The following is a 23,373-nucleotide window of genomic DNA, read 5'->3' as shown; positions in this document are numbered from 1 at the left end:
CTTTTACAGTGCTGTGCCTTCACTATTTTCACTGGAAACTAAGGATGTTCTACCTTTCGACAAAAAAAAGTTTGGGGAATCTGCAGCTCCAGCTTGGATGTGTTCAAGACTTAACTGGATATGGTCCTGAGCAGCACGATCTAATCATACCTCCTCTGAGCAGGAGGTTGCATTAGAGTCCACAGATAACACTCCAAATCTAAACTTTTCCTTGGATCTATGAAAATTTGTTTCACCAACTAACATGAAAATAGATGCCAGGCTTAAAGTGTTCAATATTTAAGAATTTAGCCTTCATTTAAGAATCCAAATGTTTTAGGAGGTTATGGTCAGCTCTATATACAGGCAAGTGCTACAGAAATATATACAATTTATTATTTTGAGAGTCCTGTGGTATAACATTCTCTGTGGTTTAACTTCCTAATAGACAAACTGATAAAGTATGAGTTAGATCAGTGGACAGTGAAGTAGATTGAAAACTGACTGAATGACTGAGCCCAGAGGGTTGTGTTCAGTGGCACAATGACCAGCTGAAGGCCAGCTATGAATGGTGTATACCAGCAGTCAATAGTGGGTCCAATGTTGTTCAACATCTTCATTAAAGTGGGTCCAGAGGAGGGCCACAAAAATCGTCAGAGAGCTGTAGAGCTGGAGCACCTCTTTGATGAAGAGAGGCTGAGAGAGCTGGGGTTCTTCAGCTTGGAGAAGAGAAGGCTCTGGGGAGACCTTGTTGCAGCCTTTCAGTATATAAAGGGAGCGTATAAGACAGAGACAGACTTTTTAACACAGCCTGTAGTGACGGGACAAGGGGCAACTATTTTAAACTGCAAGAGGGTAATTACAGATTAGACATAAGATAGAAACTGTTTTATGGTAAGGGTGGTGAGACTCTGGAACATGTTGCCCAGAGAAGTTGTGGATGCTACATCATTGGATGTGTTCAAATTCAGGTTGGACTGGGCTTCAAGCAACCTGATAGAGTGAAAGATGTCCCTGCCAATTGCGGGGTGTGAGGTTGGAAATAGATGATCTTCAAAGGTTCCTTCCAGCCCAAACTGTTCTGTGACACTGTGTTTCATGGTCTTGAAGTTTAGGCAGAGCACACCCTTCATAACTTTGCAGATGATACAAAACAGGGAGGAATGGCTGATACAGAGTGTTGTGCTGGCGTTGAAAGGGATCTGGAGAAGCTGGAGAAATGGGCTGACAGGAACTCCATGAACTTCAACATAGGGAAATGCTGAGTCCTGTCCCTGGGGAGAAATGTTAGACAGCGTGAAAGTTACATGTCACAATAGAGGTTCATAAATGGAAATAGTTTATGCATTACACTGAATTTGTGTGTAGGCATTAGATGGGTACTTGGTTTCAGATCAAAGTTTGTGGTCTTTATGGGGCAGGGGCACAGTACAGCTAACTGGGGCCTATGAGAATTCTCTCTCACAGCCTGTCAAAACTGGTGTTGGTGCTCACTACAGCAAGGAGAAGAAACGGGAAGTGGCTGTGGGGTGCCAAGCAATCGCATAGTCCAGGGATCTGCAGACCCCCAACGCCTGGGGAAAGGGTCCCCATTTGGAGCCACATGCTCCCTCTGCATCAGTTCTCCATGTCCTCAGTGAACCTCTTGGCACTCTGGTGGCAATTCATTACTTCATTTGCCCATCTCCAATCAGCCTACTCCTATGCTGGGAAGAAGACCCATCTGATCTACACAGATCCTGGTCCCTGCTTTCATGAGTCTAGCCAGTTTCCTCAGTCTGTAGATATGGTAAGCCTAGGATAAAACCTGGAGCAGAACTATTGCTCAGCATAGTGGTAGTCATAAAGACTTGAAAGACCTAAAAATGTGAAACGAGGCAAGAAGTCCTCATAGCAGTTTTCAAGTCTTGTCGATCTAGTTCACGTGGACTAGTATCTAGTATAATTATCTGTAAAGGGAGAGTTGTCTGTATAGTTATGAAGCCAAGATTAAAATACAAAATTTTGTGTGTAACTACCATCTTCCTTCTTTTTGAAGGGAAGGGGATATTTTAAAAGAGGGAAAAAAAACCCCACACTCATTTGGTTAAATAACTTATTTAAATGGAGAACTGTTCAGGGAACTGTTGGGGGTTTTTGCTGTATTTTTCACAAGGTTTCCCTTTGCAATAAACGAGAAGGTCTAAGAAAGTAAAAAGCTTTATGAAAACTTGGGATTCAATAGAAAAAATTCCCGGCATCAAACCCAAAACATTTAGCTATATTCAGCAGCTGATAGCTCAGCACTGGAAGACTTCCTAATTTCCTCTGTAAGAAGCACCAGTTCTACAGCCAAGTTTGGTAATTAGGAACCACTGTCACATTTTTTAAATGTTTCTGAAAACATACACCTTAGGAAGCAGGATGACAGAAGTTGTTAGTCTGCCAGTGAAAAAAGGATGTTGCCTCCATCAACATGTCTTATGTGCTTCTAGAAGGAACACAGTCACAGGGCTTTGTAGGCAAAGCTTTGAAGTACCTGAGATACAAAAGCAAACAGCCTCCTGTTGTCTTCGAATCCCTGGATCACACCCTTCATCCTACCACTGAAGCTTTAGATGCAAACTTTTGTGAGCCCTGGTAATCTCTGTCTCCGCCAAGTCAGATTTTGATTTTACCACCTGAGGAATAAAGCATTCTTTGGGGATTACTTGTGTGAGACAGAGAACAGAAGCAATACAGAACTACCAAGAATTGTGTAACATGTCAAGACCAGGCCCATGTCATCAAGTGATAGTGCGTAACAGATTGTTTGACTATCTGTGCATTCCTTCTGGCACCATTTGTTGAAAGATGCAACGGTTCCTTACACCTTAAAAAATATGCCCCCCTCAGCAGGGTGGGACAGCACTGCACACCAATTATACATTTGCTCTAAATCATGTAAAATTATCTCTAAGATAGTTGCCCTATGTTTGCACGGCCTCCACAAAAACTACAGAATAATAATCTGATAAAACATGGGGGGCCCAGGGCCAGAAACGTGTCTCTTGGATCCAGCGGCACTAGCCTCGATAATTAACATAGTTAATTAACTATAATGTAGTTCTTAACTGTAGTAAATCACCATTAATGCATCTGTTAAAAGTTTCAGGGCCATTAGATTTGAAACAGATACTTCCAATCACTGACAGAAACTTACTTAAAGGCCAGTCCTAGGATTTAGGCCAGAACTGCAATAAAAAGTAATGGGAGTTCTGTATACATATGTATTCTTTTTTTTATTAGTTTGGGTTGGAAGGGACCTTTAAAGGTCAGCTAGTCCAACCCCTGCTGCAGTGCGCAGGGACATCCTCAGCTAGATCAGGTTGGTCAGAGCCCCATCCAACCTGACCTTGAACTGAGCCTTGAATGAGGCTCCATCTCTGTCAGACTCGGTCTTGTTCCACTCTGTCAGTCTCTGTCAACGTGTATAGGGACATCCCTTAGATAGGCCTACGTGGTTATGTGACAAGGTGCTGGCAGTGGGGGCTGCAGGGCAGCCTCTGTGAGAGGCTGGAGCTGCCTCATGCCCGACACAGCTGGTTCCAGCCAGCTCTAATGGATCCACCACAGGACATGGCTGAGCTCCTCAGGCAAGACGGTGGTGCCTCAGAAAAACATACTTAAGAAAGGGCAAAACACACTGGGCAGAGGAGGAGGGGGAAAATAAAGGAGTGAGAAACATCAGAGGGAACACCAAGGTCAGAGCAGGATGAGGAGGCAGCAGTTCATGACACACCAGCAGATACTCACACCATGGCCTGTGCAGGCACCAACTGCTGGAACAGCGGAAAACCAGGAGGAGGAAGGAGGAGCAGAGAGGAGCTGTTATGGACTGACCAGAGACCTCCCATTCCACATCCCCCTGCACTTCTGGTGGGGAGGAGTCAGGAAGGAGTGAATTTGAGCTTGGGAAATGGTGCGGGAAAGACACCATTTTAAGGTTTGCCTCTCAATACACAAATCTGTTGTATTTGGTAATAAAATTGTTTTGCTTGTGACAGTGACCAGTAAGCAATGTCCCTGTGTTTATCTCAACCCACGAGCTTTCTTATCCTCCGACTGAGGAGGAACAGTGAGGGAGCAGCTGGGTGGGTGTTTGGCTCTTTGACACAACATGTGTACAAAAAAGAATATAAAATGAAATAAAATACTGTGTCATATGAAAGAAAAATCAAATTATAAGTTACCATGTCTTAAAGCTTTACTAGAGAGTTTGTGAACACCATCATTCTTTAATGTGAAACAACCTGTATCCACAAGATTGCATGCTGGTCTTCATGACATTAATTTAATATGCTCAGTGTTCCGTTTATCCTGTTTATCATGGCCATTATATGCATGACTTTTAATTGACTGAAGCAATAAGATGATGACAAGAAAAGTATTTTTCACATTTGCAGCAAATGAGGAATATGCTTTCTGAAACAAAATTCTTGTTAGCTGAAGTTAGCACAACAGATTTGAGAATATCAAAGTAATAATTCACAACATTATTCTAGTTATTCTCTCAGCATTTATTTGAAATATCAATACTTTCCATGATATAGCTTATACATTAAGCAGTAGGGAATTGTCTTCACATCATTCAGTACTGAAGTGGCACATTCGAAGCAGCACATTAAATCTCTGAAAGAGTCTGTACAATTTAGATAAATAAAACTCTGGGTAACTAAACTAACAGAACTTCTGCAACTGTTACCAAAAGATTGCCAAGAAGCTAGGCACAGCACTGTACACACAAAGTGCAGGAAGGAGGAACACAAGAGAACCAACTAAACATATGGGAAATGTTTTTGCATATACGGCCACATGTCTTTAATTGCTCAACACAAAAATATAACAAGTTTTATTTCGTCCTCATTGAGGGCAGAATATGCACAAATGATGTTTGAAGAACACATGGTAGACAGAAACAAATGAAGCGTGGGTCATGTTTGGTTGGTTACTGTATTCCTCAGTGAAGGAGTTTACAAAGGATATCTGGTGCTTAAGCAGCATGATTTTGTGCCAAGACTTGACTAGAAACAGTTAACAAATGCCAGTTTTATTCCCCATCTTGCCCTCTTACTGGCATTTTGGTGAGCATGCTAAAGGTTCCTGAAGGGCAAATTCAGGTGGGTTGTGGTCAAAGGTTTTACTATAGGAATCCCCATTTTATGGTTTACAGTTTACCTCTGGATGGAAATAGGCCTTTTAACAATAATTAAGAACAAAAAAATGAGCAGAGAGCAGCAGGACACACAGTACAGTGGTTCACTTTCTGAGAAACCAGAGGGTCTACATCTACGCTGTCTCTGTGAGAACAGTAAGCCAGTTTGGTTGGAAGATACAATTCTGGTTAGTCCATGTTAGACCTGTGCGAACTGTATCATTAGGAAGAGAAAGATGGAACGGTAAGAACTTTTCCCTCTTTTTATAGAGAACTAAGACTGAAAAATAATACAGTGGTGATAGGCATTATCTTCCCAATACCACCTTCACCTCCTGCTACTTCACTATGAGATACCTGCTTGCTTGCCATCATCTTCCCAGCTTCATCTCAGTAATGACTCTGGTTACCACCAGGCCAGCATGGCCAATAAACTAACCCACACTATGCTGGCTCAGAAGATACCACGCATCACCACCACGTAGTAGGACAACACGTAAACCAAAGATGCTCAGTGGGAAGCGATGACTCTAACCACTGCAGTTTGCACTTGTAAGGTGTAAGAAGCAGCATTTTGAAAGCAGTGGTACTGACACAACTATCTGGGTCTGAGGTGGTGGATCAGCCATCCTAATTGGGTAATGGAACTAGGATATCGACATAGTTGATAGGAAAGAAACCTGACTGGCCATGAAGCATACCCTCATACCAGTTTTCATCAATCTGGTTAGTGAGGGTAATGATATCACCCTCTTTAAATCCCAGCTCCCCTTCATTTTCTGGTTCAAAGTCATACAGAGCTCGGCAGCACGGCTGATCCATGTGAACACCTATGGAGAAGAAACACAAAGAAATGATGTGCTTAAAAATCTCAACAGTTATGGTATCCTTTTTACCATTATACCTACTACAGATTTTGCTGTTTGTGGTATCATTCGTGTGCTGATGACAGTTCTTTGAGAACATCTAAATTTGGCCTGCTAAACTTCATTTGAATACAGCTAGCAGCTTTTGGCAGCCTTCAGTTTTCCTAAGTGACTGCTCATAAATGTCTGAGAATCCTATAAGAAACAAGCTACAGTAAGCCCACACCTAAAAGCATGGCTGCAATCCATTTGGAAGCTATTTTTTATCTGTTTACAAAACACAAAAAATGAAGCAAAAGCCCTAACGTATTTCCAGCTTTACTGGCACAGAGATGCTTTGTCTGTTTACCTCAGGTAAGCAGTGTAAGGGGTAGCTTAAAACAACACAGTGAAGATGTAACTGTGTCTTTGTCCTATATTTGGGAACTTCACTGGTACAGCTATAATGTAAACCCCTGTGTATGCTCCTAATCCTCTGAATTTTAGAATGAGGTTCCCAAAGACCTTTTCTCCCCATTCCCACAAAATGATTGCAGAGTCACCAGGATAGATTCAGAACAAGTTTGAAATGGAAAGCTTTCTAATATGTTAGTTCATGAACATCTGACCATAAACCCTTTAGGATGGATATTGTTAAACCCTAATGGATATTATTGTAAGTCATTCGTTAGATTAGATTTCCATACATTATATGAAATTAATAAATATTCATCCCATTCCCTGTATTCCCTACTCACCCACCCCCCAATGTCTCTATAGCTTCAAGTCTATCATAAACAAAACTGTTACTGGTCAAAATATTTAGGATTTAGCCACACTAAACTGTAAGGAGTCTTAGATCCCTACCTCATTTTCCATAGTAAAAGTTCGTGCAGTTCCAGTGGTAAGAATGAACTGACACATGCCACTCCACCATAATGGCACTTCTAAGTACACCTATTGCAGCTTTTTCATGTACACTGGCTTCAACATGAATAACTGTTAGATTCAAACTTATTGCACATTCATTTCAACCACACACTATAGCTAGAAGGCCCATGCTTGAGCTATTTTAGGATTTCTACAGATGTCAATAGAGCAAGTTTTTCAAATACCAGATTTAATTTATTAAATTCTGTAGTGAAATCTTCTTTAATTTCTTTACATATTGCTCAGAGTGTATTTTGCTTTATTTGTCATGAAGACTGTTTTGCTGGCACAGCCTTACAACGTGTGTTTGGTATGCTCATTGCTACTAGCTGAAGTTTCGAAGACTTAATGAATAAAGCATAGAAGATCGGAGCTTCGAATGAACCAACGTAAACATTAAGGAATTTTCAAAGAAGGTGTTTTCAGAAACCAATAAACACTCCAAACGAAAGAACCCCTATTGAAGAAAATGCTAAATACTGCTCTCTGAAGAGGAAAACACAAATGCTGAAGAGACACAGGAATATCAGTCTGCACTGGCTTAGCACAGACAAGTGTTCATAACACTACAAAAAAGAAGTGAAGAAGAAAATTACTGGTGGCATGAGGACAGCTTTAGCATGCAGGACTCAAGCCACGCTCACGCACAAGGACTCTTCATTGTATCACCATCCTTGCTAGCATAGTGAGGAGGTTACTAGGAGTTTGCAAGATTATGAAAGACAATTCCCATTTGCAGGTGCCAAAGGCAGATATCACGGCTGCCTGTACCTGGGAGAACATCAAACATTCACAGCAGGATGTGACGGGAAGGAAAGAAATCCTGATTAAAGATCTAGTGAAAAAAATCCAGTCTTGCAAGGTGGAGTGTGCTAGCAATTGTCACTGAGGAAAACTGGAATAACTGAGATCAGGGTCTGGACAGAGGACAGCGCTCACCATAACATGGGATAACGGATCATTACTTTGAGAAACAAATAATAAGGCTTTCTTAGTATGTGCTTATATGAATTAAACTTATTTAAGATAATAATTATGCACAGACATAGAAATGCTTAATCTTGCTTGTGTCACTTACGATTGGACAAAGAAAATAACTCAGATGGCTTTGTTTGTCTTTTTAGTGATTTTTACTTTCAGGGTCTTTGTGTTGTAAAACCTGGTCTTAAAAAGCAGGATAAGGTTATGGAGGTTTTGGAGAGGTTCAAGGTTCTGCATTTTCATTGAAAACTTGCTATTGTTCTTTCGGTTTCTAAATGCCTTTTTTGTAAAGACCTATTTTTCAAGGTGAATTTAGTACAGCAGCATCTCTTTTGAGCTTCTAGGACTAAGGACATTTTTGACTGAAAGACACATTTAAAGCAGTGGATGATCCACCCTTGTTCTCCTGCCTGGGGATGTGAATACTTTACAAATAAACAACAGTTCGAACAGCTCTCTCCTGTACCATCCTTATTCTCGTTTTCCCTCACTATGGAAGAACTAATTTCTAGAAGAAAGCATGGAACTTCTGCATGTAGCAAAACTTCAGAGTTGGCTTTTCTTCTCATGTTGCTACTCCCATTACCTGATGGTTTGGGTGTGGTGGCATGGGATATTCCTCCATTGTGCTGAGTATTGTCACCAGTTGTGAAATCCAGGCTCATACGGGGTTTGGGCTGATATTCTTTCCTGGGCTGAGATGATGCCTCTTTTATTCTGCCAAAAAATCAAGTTAAATGTCAAGAGTTAGTTTCTTTTTAACAGATGAAATGCAACAAACATCTTTATTTCCATGGCTGAAGTTCCCACCCACCACTCATCCAGACTAAACAAGTTTTGACATCTGGAGTAATTTTTTGTTTACAACACTAGTTTAAATTACCAAAAACCACCTGAAGTGATTATGCCATGACGTTGTTAATTTTTTTTCCTTCTAGTAGCGGAGCATTTTGTCTAGCTTCCTTTTGCCTAACAATAACAAAGAGCTTCTAATGGAGAAAAACTTGTTATGTGATTATCAATGCTAACAGAAGGGCTGTAAAAACATCCCTGCTCTCCTTTTTAGCATGATTTTTGCTTCTGTCCCTGGCAAGCCTTAACTGTTCAGTTGGCCGATGCCAACTCTTGTCATTTTGTGAGGAGACTGTGTGGGAATGTACTGACTTCAGCTACAGACGTTGTTAATTTGTAATTTGGAACACTTGTTTCACAAAGGCACACAACTGCAGTTTTCCTGACTCTCAAAATAAAACCATTATGCATCATTCATTTCAACTTATTAGTCTAACTGAAAAAACTAGAATTTCTAGGAAAGGCTACATTTTCAGATTCCAGGGTAAAATGCAGGGAAAGGATGATGTCGGATTCAGAGCAGCTTATGCAGTAGAACTGCCACAAATATTTCTGATACTGCATATGGAAGAATACTTGAGTCAAGACCTCCATATTTAAAGGACAAGTTGGTTTCTCTAACCTTCTCTAGATCTGCCACAGACTTGCTGTTGGTAGCACATTTTGATTTATCTACTGAAAATATCTGCTTCTAACTTAACCAGTTTTGGTCCTGATAACAAGGTTTTTCTCACAATCCAAAATAATATCAATAATAGCCCCCAGAGACTGCTTTTCTTCTTCATAAGCAAAAACATAAGCATATTAAAACCATAAATTAATGAAATTGTCAAAATAAGGTTAAATAGAATCGTAGAATCATAGAATTGGAAGATTAGGGTTGGAAGGTACCTTCAAGATCATGTAGTTCCAACCCCTTGCCATGGGTAGGGACACCTCCCACTAGACCAGGTTGCTCAAAGCCCCATCCAACCTGGCCATGAACACCTCTAGGGATGGGGTATCCACAACTTCCCTCGGCAACCTGTTCCAGTGTCTCTCCACCCTCACAGTAAAGAATAATTTCCTAATATTCCTAATATCTAATCTAAATCTACCTTCTTCCGGTTTAAAACTGTTACCCCTCCTCCTATCACTACACTCTCTGATAAATAGTTCCTCCCCACCTCTCCTGTAGGCCCCCTTTAGGTATTGGAAGGCCACTACAAGATCTCCCCAGAGCCTTCTCTTCTCTAGGCTGAAGACAGCTCTCTCAGTCTGTCTTCATAGGAGAGGGGCTCCATCCCTCTGGTCATCTTCATGGCCCTCCTCTGGATGTGCTCCAACAGGTCCATGTCCTTCTTATGTTACTGGCCCCAGAGCTGGACGCAGGACTCCAGGTGGGGTCTCACAAGAGTAGAGTAGAGGGGCAGAATCACCTCCCTCGACCTGCTGGCCACACTTCTTTTGATGCAGCCCAGGATGTGGTTGGTTTTTGGGCTGCGATCACACCATTGCTGGCTCATGTTGAGCTTCTCATCATCAACCAACACCCCCAAGTCCTTCTCTGCAGGGCTGCTCTCAATCCATTCCCTGGCCATTCTGTATTTGTGCTTGGGATTGCCCCAACCCATGTGCAGGACCTTGCACTTGGCCTTGTTGAACTTCATGAGATAAAAAGGCTTTGCTGTGTTTCACTCGTTCACAGAAGTTACTTTTTCCAAATAGTAAAGTTTTGAAGAAAGAAATAAACAAGTTATATCACACTTAATACTTCTGTGAAACAAACATCATTTTTTACAGATAATGAACAAGAAGTTGACAGTTCTAGTGACTTGCTAAAAATTACCCAAAAGCTCAGCATGAGCCGTGTTTCTTAAGGAAAGAAACATCTCCAAGGAAACGATTCCTGGTCCCAGCTGCTTTGTCACGATAGTCTGTCTTGAAAACTGCAGCCTCCTTTTTCTTGATGAAAACGAGAGTTTAACAGGAAAAGCCTTTGCTGACCTTCCAAATTTTATTAATTTTATTCTACGTCTCCCAGTGTTTGCCGATTTTTCTGAAGTCCCAGTTCATGGAATCATGGTATTTTAAGGAAGTTTATGCCTTCCATTAATGTGTAGAAGAAAAATGAAAATTCTTGCACCTGCAGTTCCTGAAGAAAGTTTGCCTAATCTAAAGCACTGGCACCAGCATATCACAGTGCTCTAATTTGTGTCCAGTGGTGTGGACAAAAAATGATGATTTAGCCATCAGATTCTTTACAATTAGGGATGCATAGTAAGTTTATGCCAAAGATATACTTCAGCTGATTTGTAGTAGCAGTCTGATGCAAGGCTCTTGAAAAGCTAAAATCATTCAGAGCTGAAGCTTAAAGCAAAGATACTGACTGTTTATCGGAAGTTTCAAAAGGGCAACAGATTATCTGAATTGATACAGGAAGTGAGATCTCTTGCAGAGAGAGGAATGTTCAATTTATGGCATAACTTAGGGAGTACAGAACAACCCACCTGCTCATGAGGATATTTTAATGCTTCTGTAAAGTAAGTGAATTGCGGTATTCATTTGGAAGTGCTGAAAATCATTCTGCTAGCTGTTTAGACAGTACTACAAACTGTATCCAGAAACAGCCTGCTGGGCAGCCTACCTAACCAAAACAAGTGCTGCTCCTAATTCAAAGAAATTTTAAGACTTAGAACTTGATGAGGCTTGCAGACTGCATGCTCTGAGAAAATTAACACTGACAGACCCAGGAGTACCAGAAACTAGATCTACACTAATGACACCAGAAAACAGCAAAGAATCATGCACGATAAAAAGCTGCCTTCACGCAGTAAGTGAACATTATCTGCTCTTGGGAATTATGTTCAGGAAGAGACTTCCAGAACCATGTGGACTAAAGAAATCTTTCCTGTATGTTAAGTTTCCTTGAAGATGGACGTGTGTGGGAAGCTGATAAATTTTTACCAACATTTTCCTCATTTCAATCTGTTTTGTGTTGACAGAAATAAAAATCCTTAACTAAAAATTCTAAAATTCTATTAAAAAAATTTTATCAATTCTGAGATAGCATTCACAGTTACAGAAAAGGGGATGGCAGAGGTAAACTCAGTTAAGCCTTGTATCAAGCTTGATCTGATAATAAATCTGGAAAAAAGGACTATTTAGTAAGGTGGCAAATGATGGGGGTCTCACTACCTGGCTCAGGAAGATCTTCAGGTAGATGAGAATGTATCAAGATACTCTATTTCAATAGCAATCATTAACATATCCTCTCAGAAAGACTACTTTTTGAATACATGCAGGAATGGTAAGGAATCCAAAGTTGTAAGTCCCACTGACTTCCAATATTTATAAACGATTGCTATCACTTAAATTCCATTTAACAGCTTTACTGAGCTGAGACGCTTTCCTGAACTCAGACCTCATTCAGTCATACCCAGAAGCATATGCATCTCCAAAACATATAAAGCTCAGCTTGCAATTCCCTAATGAAATGGCTCTTCTTTCTATAAACATACAATTACCAACCTCCAAAAGATAATAGCATTGCATTCCATTAATAGGTTTCTGCCTCTGTAAAACCAAAAAACAATTCAACAAACTTAGAAAAAGTGTATTACCTATCTTCCAGCTTAGAAGTAACTCGCTGTAGGATCTGTGTGGCCTGCTTGTGGTACTCCAGCTGGGCTTGTACAAGAGCAGAAAGCTGGCTCACTTGCTCAATCTGCGGATTGACATTAAAATATCACATCTCAGGCGAGTACTAACAGCTCAGCAATGGCGAATAAAGACCACTGCCACACTGACACAGCAAAGGCAGTTTTACTTATCTCTCTAAAAACTTCATTTATCTTTGTAGTTCATAAATAGTTACGTATCGGTCTTTGTTCATTACCAGATCTAGTTATGGCCTGATCTGGAATGGTAACTGCAGCTCTTCTCCACTGATCATCTCCATGGCTTATTTGCATGAACGGCAGCCTACAGACCTATCTCATTCAGCAAACACTATGAAAGTAAAAATGAGACCGTAATTAGAGCACAATACACCTTCTCCTTCCCTGTCTCTGAGAGGCACAAAACCATAGGGACTATGGTCATGCTTCTGCTGTATTCTGGCCTGTGAAGCAGACCAAACCAGGAAGATACTATGTACTCTTGGACGCAGAATATTTGTAGTGAAGGCAGATGGCATTCTACTTTATGAGGGGAAAAAACATCCAAAACTCTGGTGTGGGCAATGCAATTGCTAGCAGTTTCCATAATGCACAATGCTGCAATGGTGTAACGCAGGCCAGCACTAGCAACTTCGTAGTTGGATGTTACTACAAAGGATTAAAAATACAAACTTGTTATACTTCTTTCACTTCAGCAGAGATATATTGATTTCTAACAGGCAAACATTTTCAAGTTTGTTATGGCTCCTCTACAGCAATGTGGTAACAAAATGAAGAATTAAATTAGGTGCATATTTAAACTTTAAATAAATCCAATCCTTTACTTAAACAGAAATCTTCAAACTGAGTTTCCTTTGACTACATATTCTGTAAGACAGACTTGAGCTGAAACGTTTTTTTTCCTCCAAAGAGATATTTTCTTCTCACTTGATTTTACAGTTTCAACATTAATTATAAATGGAAGATTAAAAAAAGCCAATAGATGCTCAATCCTAAACCAGTCTGTATGCAAGAATTATGCTGCAGAGTCAGATTTGAGCAGTCACATTAACTTTGGCTTTCCTACTCACTATTGCATCTGCAGAGACCATGGGGTTGTGAGTTCACCATCTCTGATCTTTACCAATCCTCTCAGCAGCCCACACACTTCAGCAAAAGACTTGGCTCAAACCCTAAAACCACAGCTAAGTACAAGTCATGACTTACATTTACATAATTCTAAGAAGGAGGATATTTTGGTTTTGTAAGTAACACCATGCAGTTAGGAAGCACAATGATGCTACAGAGGATTTATGTTCTTTAAATCAGTTACCTATAAAATACCTATAAAATTATTCCTACATGTGCATGCTGTACATGGCTATAGCTTCTGAGTCCACCAAGGAAGCAAGTGCTTCTCCATTGTACAATGACAGGAAACTGTGCTGTCATGAATTTAGTAAGGCTTTCAAATTTTAGACTGCTTAGACTGCCTTCACTGCTGAACCAGTATCTTTCTCATTATAAGATTCAGCTCAAAAATTAAAAGGGGTATCTCACATCCATCTCCAGAAGGTTGAACATGCTTGACTCAGCAATTTCTTTTGATTCATCAAATTTCTCCAGAGCTTGGCGAAGTTCTTCATCAGGGAGCTTGCCCTGCCTTTTCTTTTTGTAATCAAAATCCAGGCGTCGACCCTCCATTTTCTTTAGGTGATGCTAAAAAACAAAAATGAAAATGCAAGCACAGAAGAAAGGATGTTCCCCAGCTCTCCTTGCACTGCATTGTAATCAGGTAGTCTGTGTATACTTGCAAGCATGTGCTGTTTGCTGTATATCAACCCTTCCCCAGAGGGGAGAAATACAGAACAACGAAGTAGGTGGTTTTATATATCATTGAAGCAGCAATGGTGCGCTGCTGTCTAAATTACAGGCCCTCAATATTAAAAAAAAAGGCCACACAGATGGATAACTGCAATTGCCACCTGTATAAAAGATACACAAGTTTCTAGCTATTTAACTCTGATGCAGAATTACCTGAACACTATGGCTTTTCCCTAGATGTTTAAGAGAAAATTCTATTAAAAGCACAAGTTAGTACATTTTTGCGTGTGTAATAGTTCTCATAAACAAAGCAACACAGAAAATATTTTTAGCATTTCTATCAGACCACCAAAGGATCTTAATGTTATATTCTATTAAATATTTTCTAGTTCGTTAACTGACATAACATTCATGTCAATCTGTTTAGCAGATGACACATCAAGCTGGCCAGAAGTTAATGCTACCAGCATAAGCAAAAATACTTCAGGTATTTACTTTCCCTCAGAAGAATAAATTTGTCATCTATTATCATATTCATAAGTTTGGCAACTTTGTAAATTGTATCAAACTGCCTATGACATTTTTGTTCCACATACATTTAACAATATGAAAGCTTTACTGAGCTCAGAAGAGCAGTTACTTATACAGATACACATTTGCTGAATTGGGAGGCACTTTTACTTGCACAGTTATAAAATTCGGTTGTGTCCGCAGAAGTTTGTGTGCAAACAGATTTTTCTCTGTAAGTGCTGGCTGGTTATTAGATTACTAATTATGTAATTCATGCAAGTAAACGGTGCTTGTGTTCAAAATTCCTGGGAATATTTCAGATAGTCTTCATACAGACAAAAGAGTAGAGCCAGTCTAGAGGCAACTATCAACCCTCACATGTCATACACTAGAAAATTGAATGTAAACATCTGTTCATCTGTTTAGTGAAATGAGCTTTCAAATGGTAAGATTAGAGTACTGCTCTAGGATTAGATGCCTGCATAAGCTTGACGATTTTATGGTCAAAAAATGTTAGAATTTTGATCTTTCCCTTTCTAAACCATCAACAAGAGAAACAGAACTGAAAAGTAAAACTCGAGCCAAAAGAAACTAAAATCAGATAATCTGCAAATCTGAAAGCCCATTTTACACTACACAACTTACATAAATTTTGAACATATACACGGTCTACACATTTGGCATTATTAAAATGTCACATTGAGGGCAATACCTGTATTTCTCTCAGATCTTTGTCATGGAGATTCTGAAGTGGGTCAATGAAGTTTTGTTTCACTTCCATGTCTAAAGAGTCCTTAACTTCAGAAAGCTCCTTCATAGCTTCTCCCACATCTGCAAGTGCTGGTCCTGAAAGAAAAGATGTCCAGTTTATCTCAAAATAACTTAGTTCCAAATCACTGTAGAGTGAAACTGAGTCATGGAAATTTCATTTAACTTTTCATTTTAAGTCTCAAGTTTAGGAAAGAAACAGAGTATGGCACACTGTGTGAAAGGGCAACACGCATTTTACACTTCTGCAGCCCCCAGAGTTCATGCCTTGTAACAGAGCTAAACTTGAGGATCCACACTGCATCAAGACAGCCTCCTCCAGACCCCTCGCTGTCTGTTCATTCCTCCCTCTGGTGTAACATACTAGAAAATAATTATCTGTATTTGCTCCAGTGTTGCCGTTGCCAGACACTAGACTGCACATACAAGAACAGCTCCAATCCAAGTTGAGGTCTCTCTGTGTGTATCAGTGAGACTGGTGACAGTATCAAATGTAAAGATTCTTTAACAATTTCACAGATTTTTTTTAATGATTTTTTTTTATGAAACGATCAACTTCATACACCTACTCAAGTTCATAAACTTCAATGAGAATTAGCTGCCTTACGAGATTTCCTCCGAGATTAACTTGAGGGGCACAAAAATTACCACTGTGGTTCACCTCCTCTGCATCTGCACCTCACCTCACCTTCCTTGAGCAAGAAGCTCAAAAATACTCTCTTGGTTTGAGGTGTAGGCTGGTGGAAAAAAATCTACTTTCAAAGAATGCAAAGGGTCTGAAAACCAGAAAATGTGAGAAATCAGAAGGAGTTTTGTCTTCCAAGCAGGGAACGCCAGCAATGCACCACAAAACTAGGGAGCCTGCCAGACCTGGTTGAAGAGTGACAGCCATAACAGCTGCTATTAGTTAAGAATGCAAAAATAATTGCCATATCTATTCTGCTGTGTGCTACTGCAATCATCATGGAATATACAGCAATTTATGCAAACTAAATTCTATTAGTTCTTCATTTTCCCTTTAAAAATGTGTTTGAAATTTAGCAAATGAGAGGCAACCAATTAAAAAAACCAGTTCAGTCATCTTTAGCACAAATCAACCTAGATCTGCCAAGCTAACTAGTAAATTATATGAAACAAACAGGAAAGTACCTTTTCCATTGTGGATGTCTTTATGCCAGGAACAACATTTTATGAAGATTCAAATAGGAAATAGAATTTTCACAGTCCTATTTGAGGGTTCTGTGTGTTACCACATAAAAACAGCCACAGAGAAGCCCAAATAAATAGGACAGAGAGACAAAGGATCTTGTCATGAATGTCATCTCTTTTAGATAGACCTCTACTGTTGAAGAACACAATGTTTAGTCTCTGTTTAACATTTCTATCTCAGGCAGCCATAAACTCATTTGGGGCTTGGATGGAGGAGCAGCTGACAGGTAAGACAGAGTATTCACTAGTGCCTTAAAATGTGGCAGTTGGTCAGAAAAAAAGGTCAAAGTCTAATAAAAATCTACCAGCCTTTATTCCTTGCCTGTAATGAAGACAGTAATACTTATAAGGATTCAGAGGACAAAAGGGTTTTATTGTACACATTCATAGACAATAGTATGATTTCTGAACGCGTACATCCCCAGTAACATAATCCATGACAGAGAGTGTAAAGCCTATATGGATATGGGTCCAAATGAAAACAATTTGACTTTCATCCACAAGAAAAAAATCTCTAGTCCAAATCTGCAAAAGATACTCAACAGGCCTAGACCAACGGAGAAGTCTGATGAAGCAGAACTCTGGTGCTTCTTGCAGAAGTTCTTCCTTTATAAGAGCACAACACTTTAATAATGAAAGCTATATCAAATTTTACTACCATTTTTATTGCATTATAACGGAAAGGGAAGTAATCAAGTTACCAAAGTTGCATTCTTCTCCAAGTTCTCGGCCAAATTTCAGCATCGCATCTGCCAGCAAGGCTTCAGCCTGAGGGTAACCTGGTCCCTTTTCCTGGCCTCGTATTTTTGACATAGTGTTGATCATGCTGAGTTTAGCTCTGGAAGCTGAAGCAGGCAAGCGACACAAGTTACAAACATGCAATAGTTTGACTACACAGACAGGAATGCATTCTGTAAATTTATCGGAGCTACCTACGATGTGCCTGAAGGACATTATCTAAGTTTAAGACTGAGCCCTGTTTTTCATCAATTATTTTTAGAGCAAAGGAATGAAATGATGGTCACTGACTTTTCTCTTCTGCTGGTAGACCAGAGAGGAGGCTCTGTCCTGAAATTTAAATCAAAGCTTACCTCAAAATGACTTGGGACAGAAGGAAGCCCAGGAACACTCTCAAGATAGCATTTTTGACACGTGCTACAACTCAGGCAGAAAAATCTTTAAGCTGTCCCAAATTCTTTATCTTAAAATCCTCAGGTACCAGGTGGACAGCAGATTGAGCCTTCCTCTCAAGGAAAAGTCCAGTCTAGGTACACTCAAGATTAAGCTGTGGTGCCCTACATTTTTCTAATGTTTGAAAAATTTTCTGTTGTAGAATACTAAGTAAAACCTACATCCCTGAAACTGATGTCCAACAACCTTTGAAAGACTTTTTGCCTTTTAGGGGGATCTGGGGAAACCATACTTCAATAAGGTTTTCAAGTGAATCCTAAACTTATAGAAAAAATGATAGCTTGGAAAAGACCCCTACAATCATCAAGTCCAGCTGTAAACCTAACATTGCCACATCCACCACTAAACTGTGTCCCTAAGCGCCACGTCTACACGTCTTCTAAATACCTCCAGGGATGGTGACTCCACCACTTCCCTGGGCAGCCTGTTCCAATGCTTGACAACCCTTACGCTGAAGAAAGTTTTCATAATATCCAATCTGAACCTCCCCTGGCACAACCTGAGGCCATTTCCTCTTGTCCTGTCACTTGTCACTTGAGAGAACAGACTGACCCCCGCCTCGCTACATCCTCCTTTCAGGTAGTTGTGGAGAGTGATAAGGTCTCCCCTCAGCCTCCTTTTCTCCGGGCTACATGACCCCAGTTCCCGCACCTGCTCCTCAGAAGACTTGTTCTCTAGACCCTTCACCAGCTTCATTGTTCTTCTTGGGACACACTCCAGTACCTCTATGTCCCTCCTGTAGTGAGGGGCCCAAAACTGAACACAGTATTCAAGGTGGGTCATCACCAGTGCTGAATACAGGGGGACATTCACTTCCCTAGTCCTGCCGGCCACACTATTCCTGATACAACCCAGGATGCTATTTAGCTTGTATTTTATTTCAGATGCACAACTGCAGATCAGAAGAAAGCACACAATTATCACAGTTGACGAAAACAAAGAAAGCAAACATAAAAGTACTAATTTGTTTGATGCTGTGCTTTAGTGAATTTTTGCAACTACAGAATGTGAATGGCCTGCAGAGAAGGAATTATTCAATGGAACTTGACTTCAAATTTTGCCAGCTAAATCCTATTGCCAGCAAAGCTGACTCAATGGGCGTTTCCACCTACGTTATTGTGTATGCTACAGGAGGGCAGCTATGAATGCCTCTGCCTTCCTCCTTGCAAAGGCTTGACTTAGTTAGTATGCTCTTATGAGTTAATATTTCTGTTTACAAAACATTAGAAGCTCACTCTTTGTGTGCTGATTTCACTGGTCAAAACTCAACCTTGCACAACTGAACCTTTCTGCAACAAAGCAAAACATTATCAGACTGGAGTCAAGAAGTGCTTTGCTCTTAGTTTACTGCTGAAAGGGCATATCAAGAGATGGTTCTTGTTGCTGCATATGTTTCACCTTGTGGCATAGAAATGTATGCACGGACAGAGACACAGAAACAGACACAGGAAAATCAGGCAAGTACCACAGTAATTATTATCTCTGAGAAGTAGCTATGAACAGATAACATATTTTATATAGTAATTATGGTTTTGTAAGCTTTCTCACTACGCTTGACTGCCACTAGATCATGCTTTTCAGCATCTGAATTTCTTGACGCCTTCTGTTTCTGCCCACTACAAAACTACAGTCAGCAGACTGGCTGACTGTTCAGTATAAGAAACTGAATTTTAATGAAGTGTCTGGCCTTTAAAAATGGCATCAAAATGACGGTGGCAACAGAAAATACGAAGCATAAAAGAAATTAAGACACAAACAAAATCAGCCAGAATGGAGGCAGCAAGCTGAATTAGAACAGGATGGGAATATTTTCAGAAATAAAAGAAAAAAATGTAAAAGGTAACAAAAAAATGAAGTGGCTATATTCTGGACAGGCAGGTAAGACCAGAAAGCAAAAGGTACAGGAAAGAATGAAACAGGTGAAAGGATAATAAGAGAAGGGCAAGAAATAAATGATAAACAGAAGAAAGGCAAGCATGAAAAATTCGTGCTTCAATGATTTATCTAACCATTTAATAATGATTACATTAGAATCCTAATTTAGTAGGAAATTTTAGAATGCATCCACCAGTGGTTTCATTCCACTTTTCTTCTTTTAAAGTTGACTCCAGTAACTTCCATGGGAGCAGAGCTACGCTTGTGCTCAGTCAATCTCAAAATCCCATTCTGAGCCCTTTCATTTCTATTGCTTTATTGTGCTAGTGCCACCTGCTTTCTTCTTGAAGTTATGTTTTAACCTGACTGAGGACAGGTAGAGATGTACAAAACACCGCATGGAAGTGACCTGAATGCTTGGTCTTTTCCTAGTTGCACTCCCTCTTCTTAACATTGACTTTCATGGTGTCACTAATGATTCACCTCAATATTAAGTGTTAACAGATTCATGGCCAAAAGAGTTCGAAAGAAACTTCAGCAGTGGGTTCAATTGCTCATTCTTTGTACTTTCCATCTTGTTCATCCTGCACATCTTTTTCTTGAAATTATGGTCATGTACCTCTGCACGGAAAGTCTTTGAGTCTTCATCATGTTCAATTTTAGTTATTTCCAGCTGTCCTTCAGGTTTTTTTCGTAATTGGGAGGAAGTCCACAAAGCTATCTTCTTCATTTGCACTAACCTCATCCTAACATCTCTTTCAATACATTGACTTTTGTCTTTAATATCCTTTTCCCTTCCCTTCCCCTTTCTTTTTCCCTTTTCCCTCCAGCATGAGTTAATTAACTGTTTAGTGAAGTTAGACAATGCTGTATACTTCATTTATTGATCCTTCAAAACACCATGAAGCCAATTGATCTCCAGCACTGCAATACTATGTTATCCAAGGATATTGATGTTTTCAGGGCACATCTTACTTATCAAGGAATGTGTGCTACATCCCAAACCCTATTCTCCCTTCCAAATCCAGGTAAATTTTTAAAGAAAATCTTCTGTTAAATATTGCTGTTAAAGACCTTTTTTGTTAAATTTCCTCCCTCTCCCCAGTGTAATTTTTCAATTTTTTATGAAAATGAGAAAGCAACAGGAAATACTGGAAATCAGCATTTTTGGTGCCCCAGGTACATAGTAATAGAGTTGTAGGGAGAATTTTAGAAGAAATTTTTTATCTTCTTGAAAAAAAGAAGTAATTTTCCATGCAATTCTTCTGACTATAGAGAGCCCTTTTTTAATTGGCATAAAACAATCTAAGATCAGACAAGAGCTGCAAAGCATCAGTGGTCCTTTCGTCTTACCCCATCTGCTACCATTGCCCAGCTGTGGAACGAATAACGTGACCTCATTTGATAGGCAAGAAAGTAAATCTTCCTCCTGCCTATTACAATTTTAATTTTCTGACCCTACTTGCATATGCCACAAGCAGATGAAGGGATGTGTAGCTACAGTATGCAAACTGCTCTTGCCTGCAGCACCGCAAACCTCCATTAGCCTGAGGTGCCTGAAATCACACCCTTAGCTACTTCCAGAAATTCTGCTCTCCGATGTTGCTGTGAGCCTCTTCCATGATTCACAGCAATCATAATCCCTCAGATGTGTCAGTGAGGCAGCCAGAGCAGCTCTAAACAGCCAAAGCTTATTACTCAGTCTATACAATGTTGCACAACAGCAGCCTGACAGTAGTTAACAATTTTGTCACTAGCCCCATAACGTTTGTCAATCCTATTGCTTTTACTGCAGAGTGATGGTTGACTATGAGCAATGAAGCCGTGGACTCAAGTTATAAACAGTATTTCATCTGTTGACATAGAAACCACTCTAGTCATCATTATTTCCTCTCTAGGCGTTCTTGAACTTGTAAATATTATTCCTCCTTTTCTCAATCCACTGGCAGCATCATCAAATTATCTTCCTTTCCTCTCTGATCTAACATAAAAATATCACCAATTAAGCTATACTAGCAACAGTCCTTCATTGTACCACACTGGAGTTAAAATATTTGACACTTGTTCAAATTTGTGTCCAGCTATGAGGAAACAAATTGCTCACAGTGAATGAGTTGATTTGGTCTGTACTTCCATGAAACTCTAAGATACTTATGGTAGGTAGCAGACCACATTTTACCTTCACGCTAATTTTGCACAAGCATAACTCCATTGACCCCATCAGTGAAGCTGGCGTTGACTTATGCTAGTATCAAAACCCTTATGTTCCCAGATCACTATGGAAATCTTCAAGTTATTGAATTTAATGGTTCACTTGATTATAACAGCTCCACATCACCTCTCCTTGTGAGGATGCCTTGGCAAGTGAGGAACATGCATCTCTCCATCAGCCCAATCACAAAACCCTTCTTTCATCTCCCCATGGAAAACAATCATTTATTTCTATTTTGAATGTTCAATTTAGTCATCTCTAATTATGTCCCTTCATCTGCCCTTTTCCTCAGTTCAGCATCAACAGCTCTTCTGCACCCTCTCTGCTGTAGTAACTCTAATGAGGATGGGAAATCACTAGAGGACCAGGTGAAAGGTGGTATTACATCTCTTCCTGTACCCTGGAGGAAGTTGCTCCAGAACCTTGTCTTCCTATGGTCTGCAAGGACTGCCTGGTCTTTCTTCCTCACCCAAGGTGAATGACTGGGACTGTAGAAGCAAGAGATGTGTCATGCAGACACCCTCACCGTGCCTGATCCTGATCCCCATATCCAGGGGGGTGCCTGATACCCAGGGCTGCTGCTGCCCCAGTGCTCCCCGGCTGCCCTGCTCCTGGCTGGAGCAGCGGGATGGGCCCTGGCTGCCAGGCCCTGCCCTGCCACCCCTGGGGAGTCCACAGCCATCTCCAGCTCCCAGGGAGCCCCCATGCTCACAGCGCTGACATTCAGATGCCTGCAAGTAAATACACCCAGTTTCTGGGCATATGCTGCCCCCTTACCTAAACCAAGAACACACAAAAGGAAAACAAGCCTCCCAAAGCCAGTCTCCAGTCCCCCTGACAGCCAAACACAGAAGCCTGTACTCATCTCTGTCTTTTACTTCATGGTAACTTCACTGATTTTGTGTTAATCTTAACTGTGCCAGTCAGGATGACATCTGTAAGACTGTATATTGGTGAGAAAGAGTATTCTTAAAAAGAGACTGTGAAATTACATTACCTGGATTGGGCTGAAGATACTCTATTGTCTTTGCCATTATTTCCATAACTGCCCTGCTGGTAACATCCACTTTCTAAAGGACAGAGAATTAAACAAAAAGAAACATGAAATAAAGATGTTAGACAAAAGGAAGATGTTTTTCTCTCTTCTTTCTGTTCTTAGAAATTCTTTTAACTCTTCATATAATTTTATTTTTGAGTCCTTGAGAACAACCCTGGTACCAGAATGGTGATAATACCTGGAAAACTACCAAAGCATGAGTCCACCATTTTGGTTTGTAGAGATACATTCTCAAATGAGGCTATTAGTACCCAGTATCTCAGGATGTGTTAGGAATTTGATATGATTCATTGTACTGTGCTGATAGTTTACATCACCTTGGGAGGTAT

General features: G+C 40.2%; 1 protein-coding gene across 1 annotated transcript in view; it reads right to left on the bottom strand.

The window, feature by feature from the left end:
* Positions 1-4,502: 4,502 nt before the first annotated feature.
* SH3GL2 (SH3 domain containing GRB2 like 2, endophilin A1) overlaps positions 4,503-23,373 on the bottom strand; it is a 99,267-nt gene continuing 80,396 nt past the window's right edge. The window contains exons 3-9 of the mRNA XM_074570343.1: positions 22,985-23,057; positions 17,411-17,554; positions 15,445-15,578; positions 13,959-14,117; positions 12,363-12,466; positions 8,495-8,625; positions 4,503-5,982 (exon numbers count right to left, since the gene is read on the bottom strand). Of these exons, the coding sequence (XP_074426444.1) occupies positions 5,783-5,982; positions 8,495-8,625; positions 12,363-12,466; positions 13,959-14,117; positions 15,445-15,578; positions 17,411-17,554; positions 22,985-23,057 (945 nt within the window). The 3' untranslated portion in view covers positions 4,503-5,782. The remainder of the gene's footprint in view (positions 5,983-8,494; positions 8,626-12,362; positions 12,467-13,958; positions 14,118-15,444; positions 15,579-17,410; positions 17,555-22,984; positions 23,058-23,373) is intronic.

Source organism: Larus michahellis, chromosome Z, assembly GCF_964199755.1.
Source record: "Larus michahellis chromosome Z, bLarMic1.1, whole genome shotgun sequence".
NCBI classification, from domain to species: Eukaryota; Metazoa; Chordata; class Aves; order Charadriiformes; family Laridae; genus Larus; species Larus michahellis.
The sequence above is the reverse complement of the archived record's forward strand: the minus strand, read 5'-3'. Positions and strand labels throughout refer to the sequence as shown.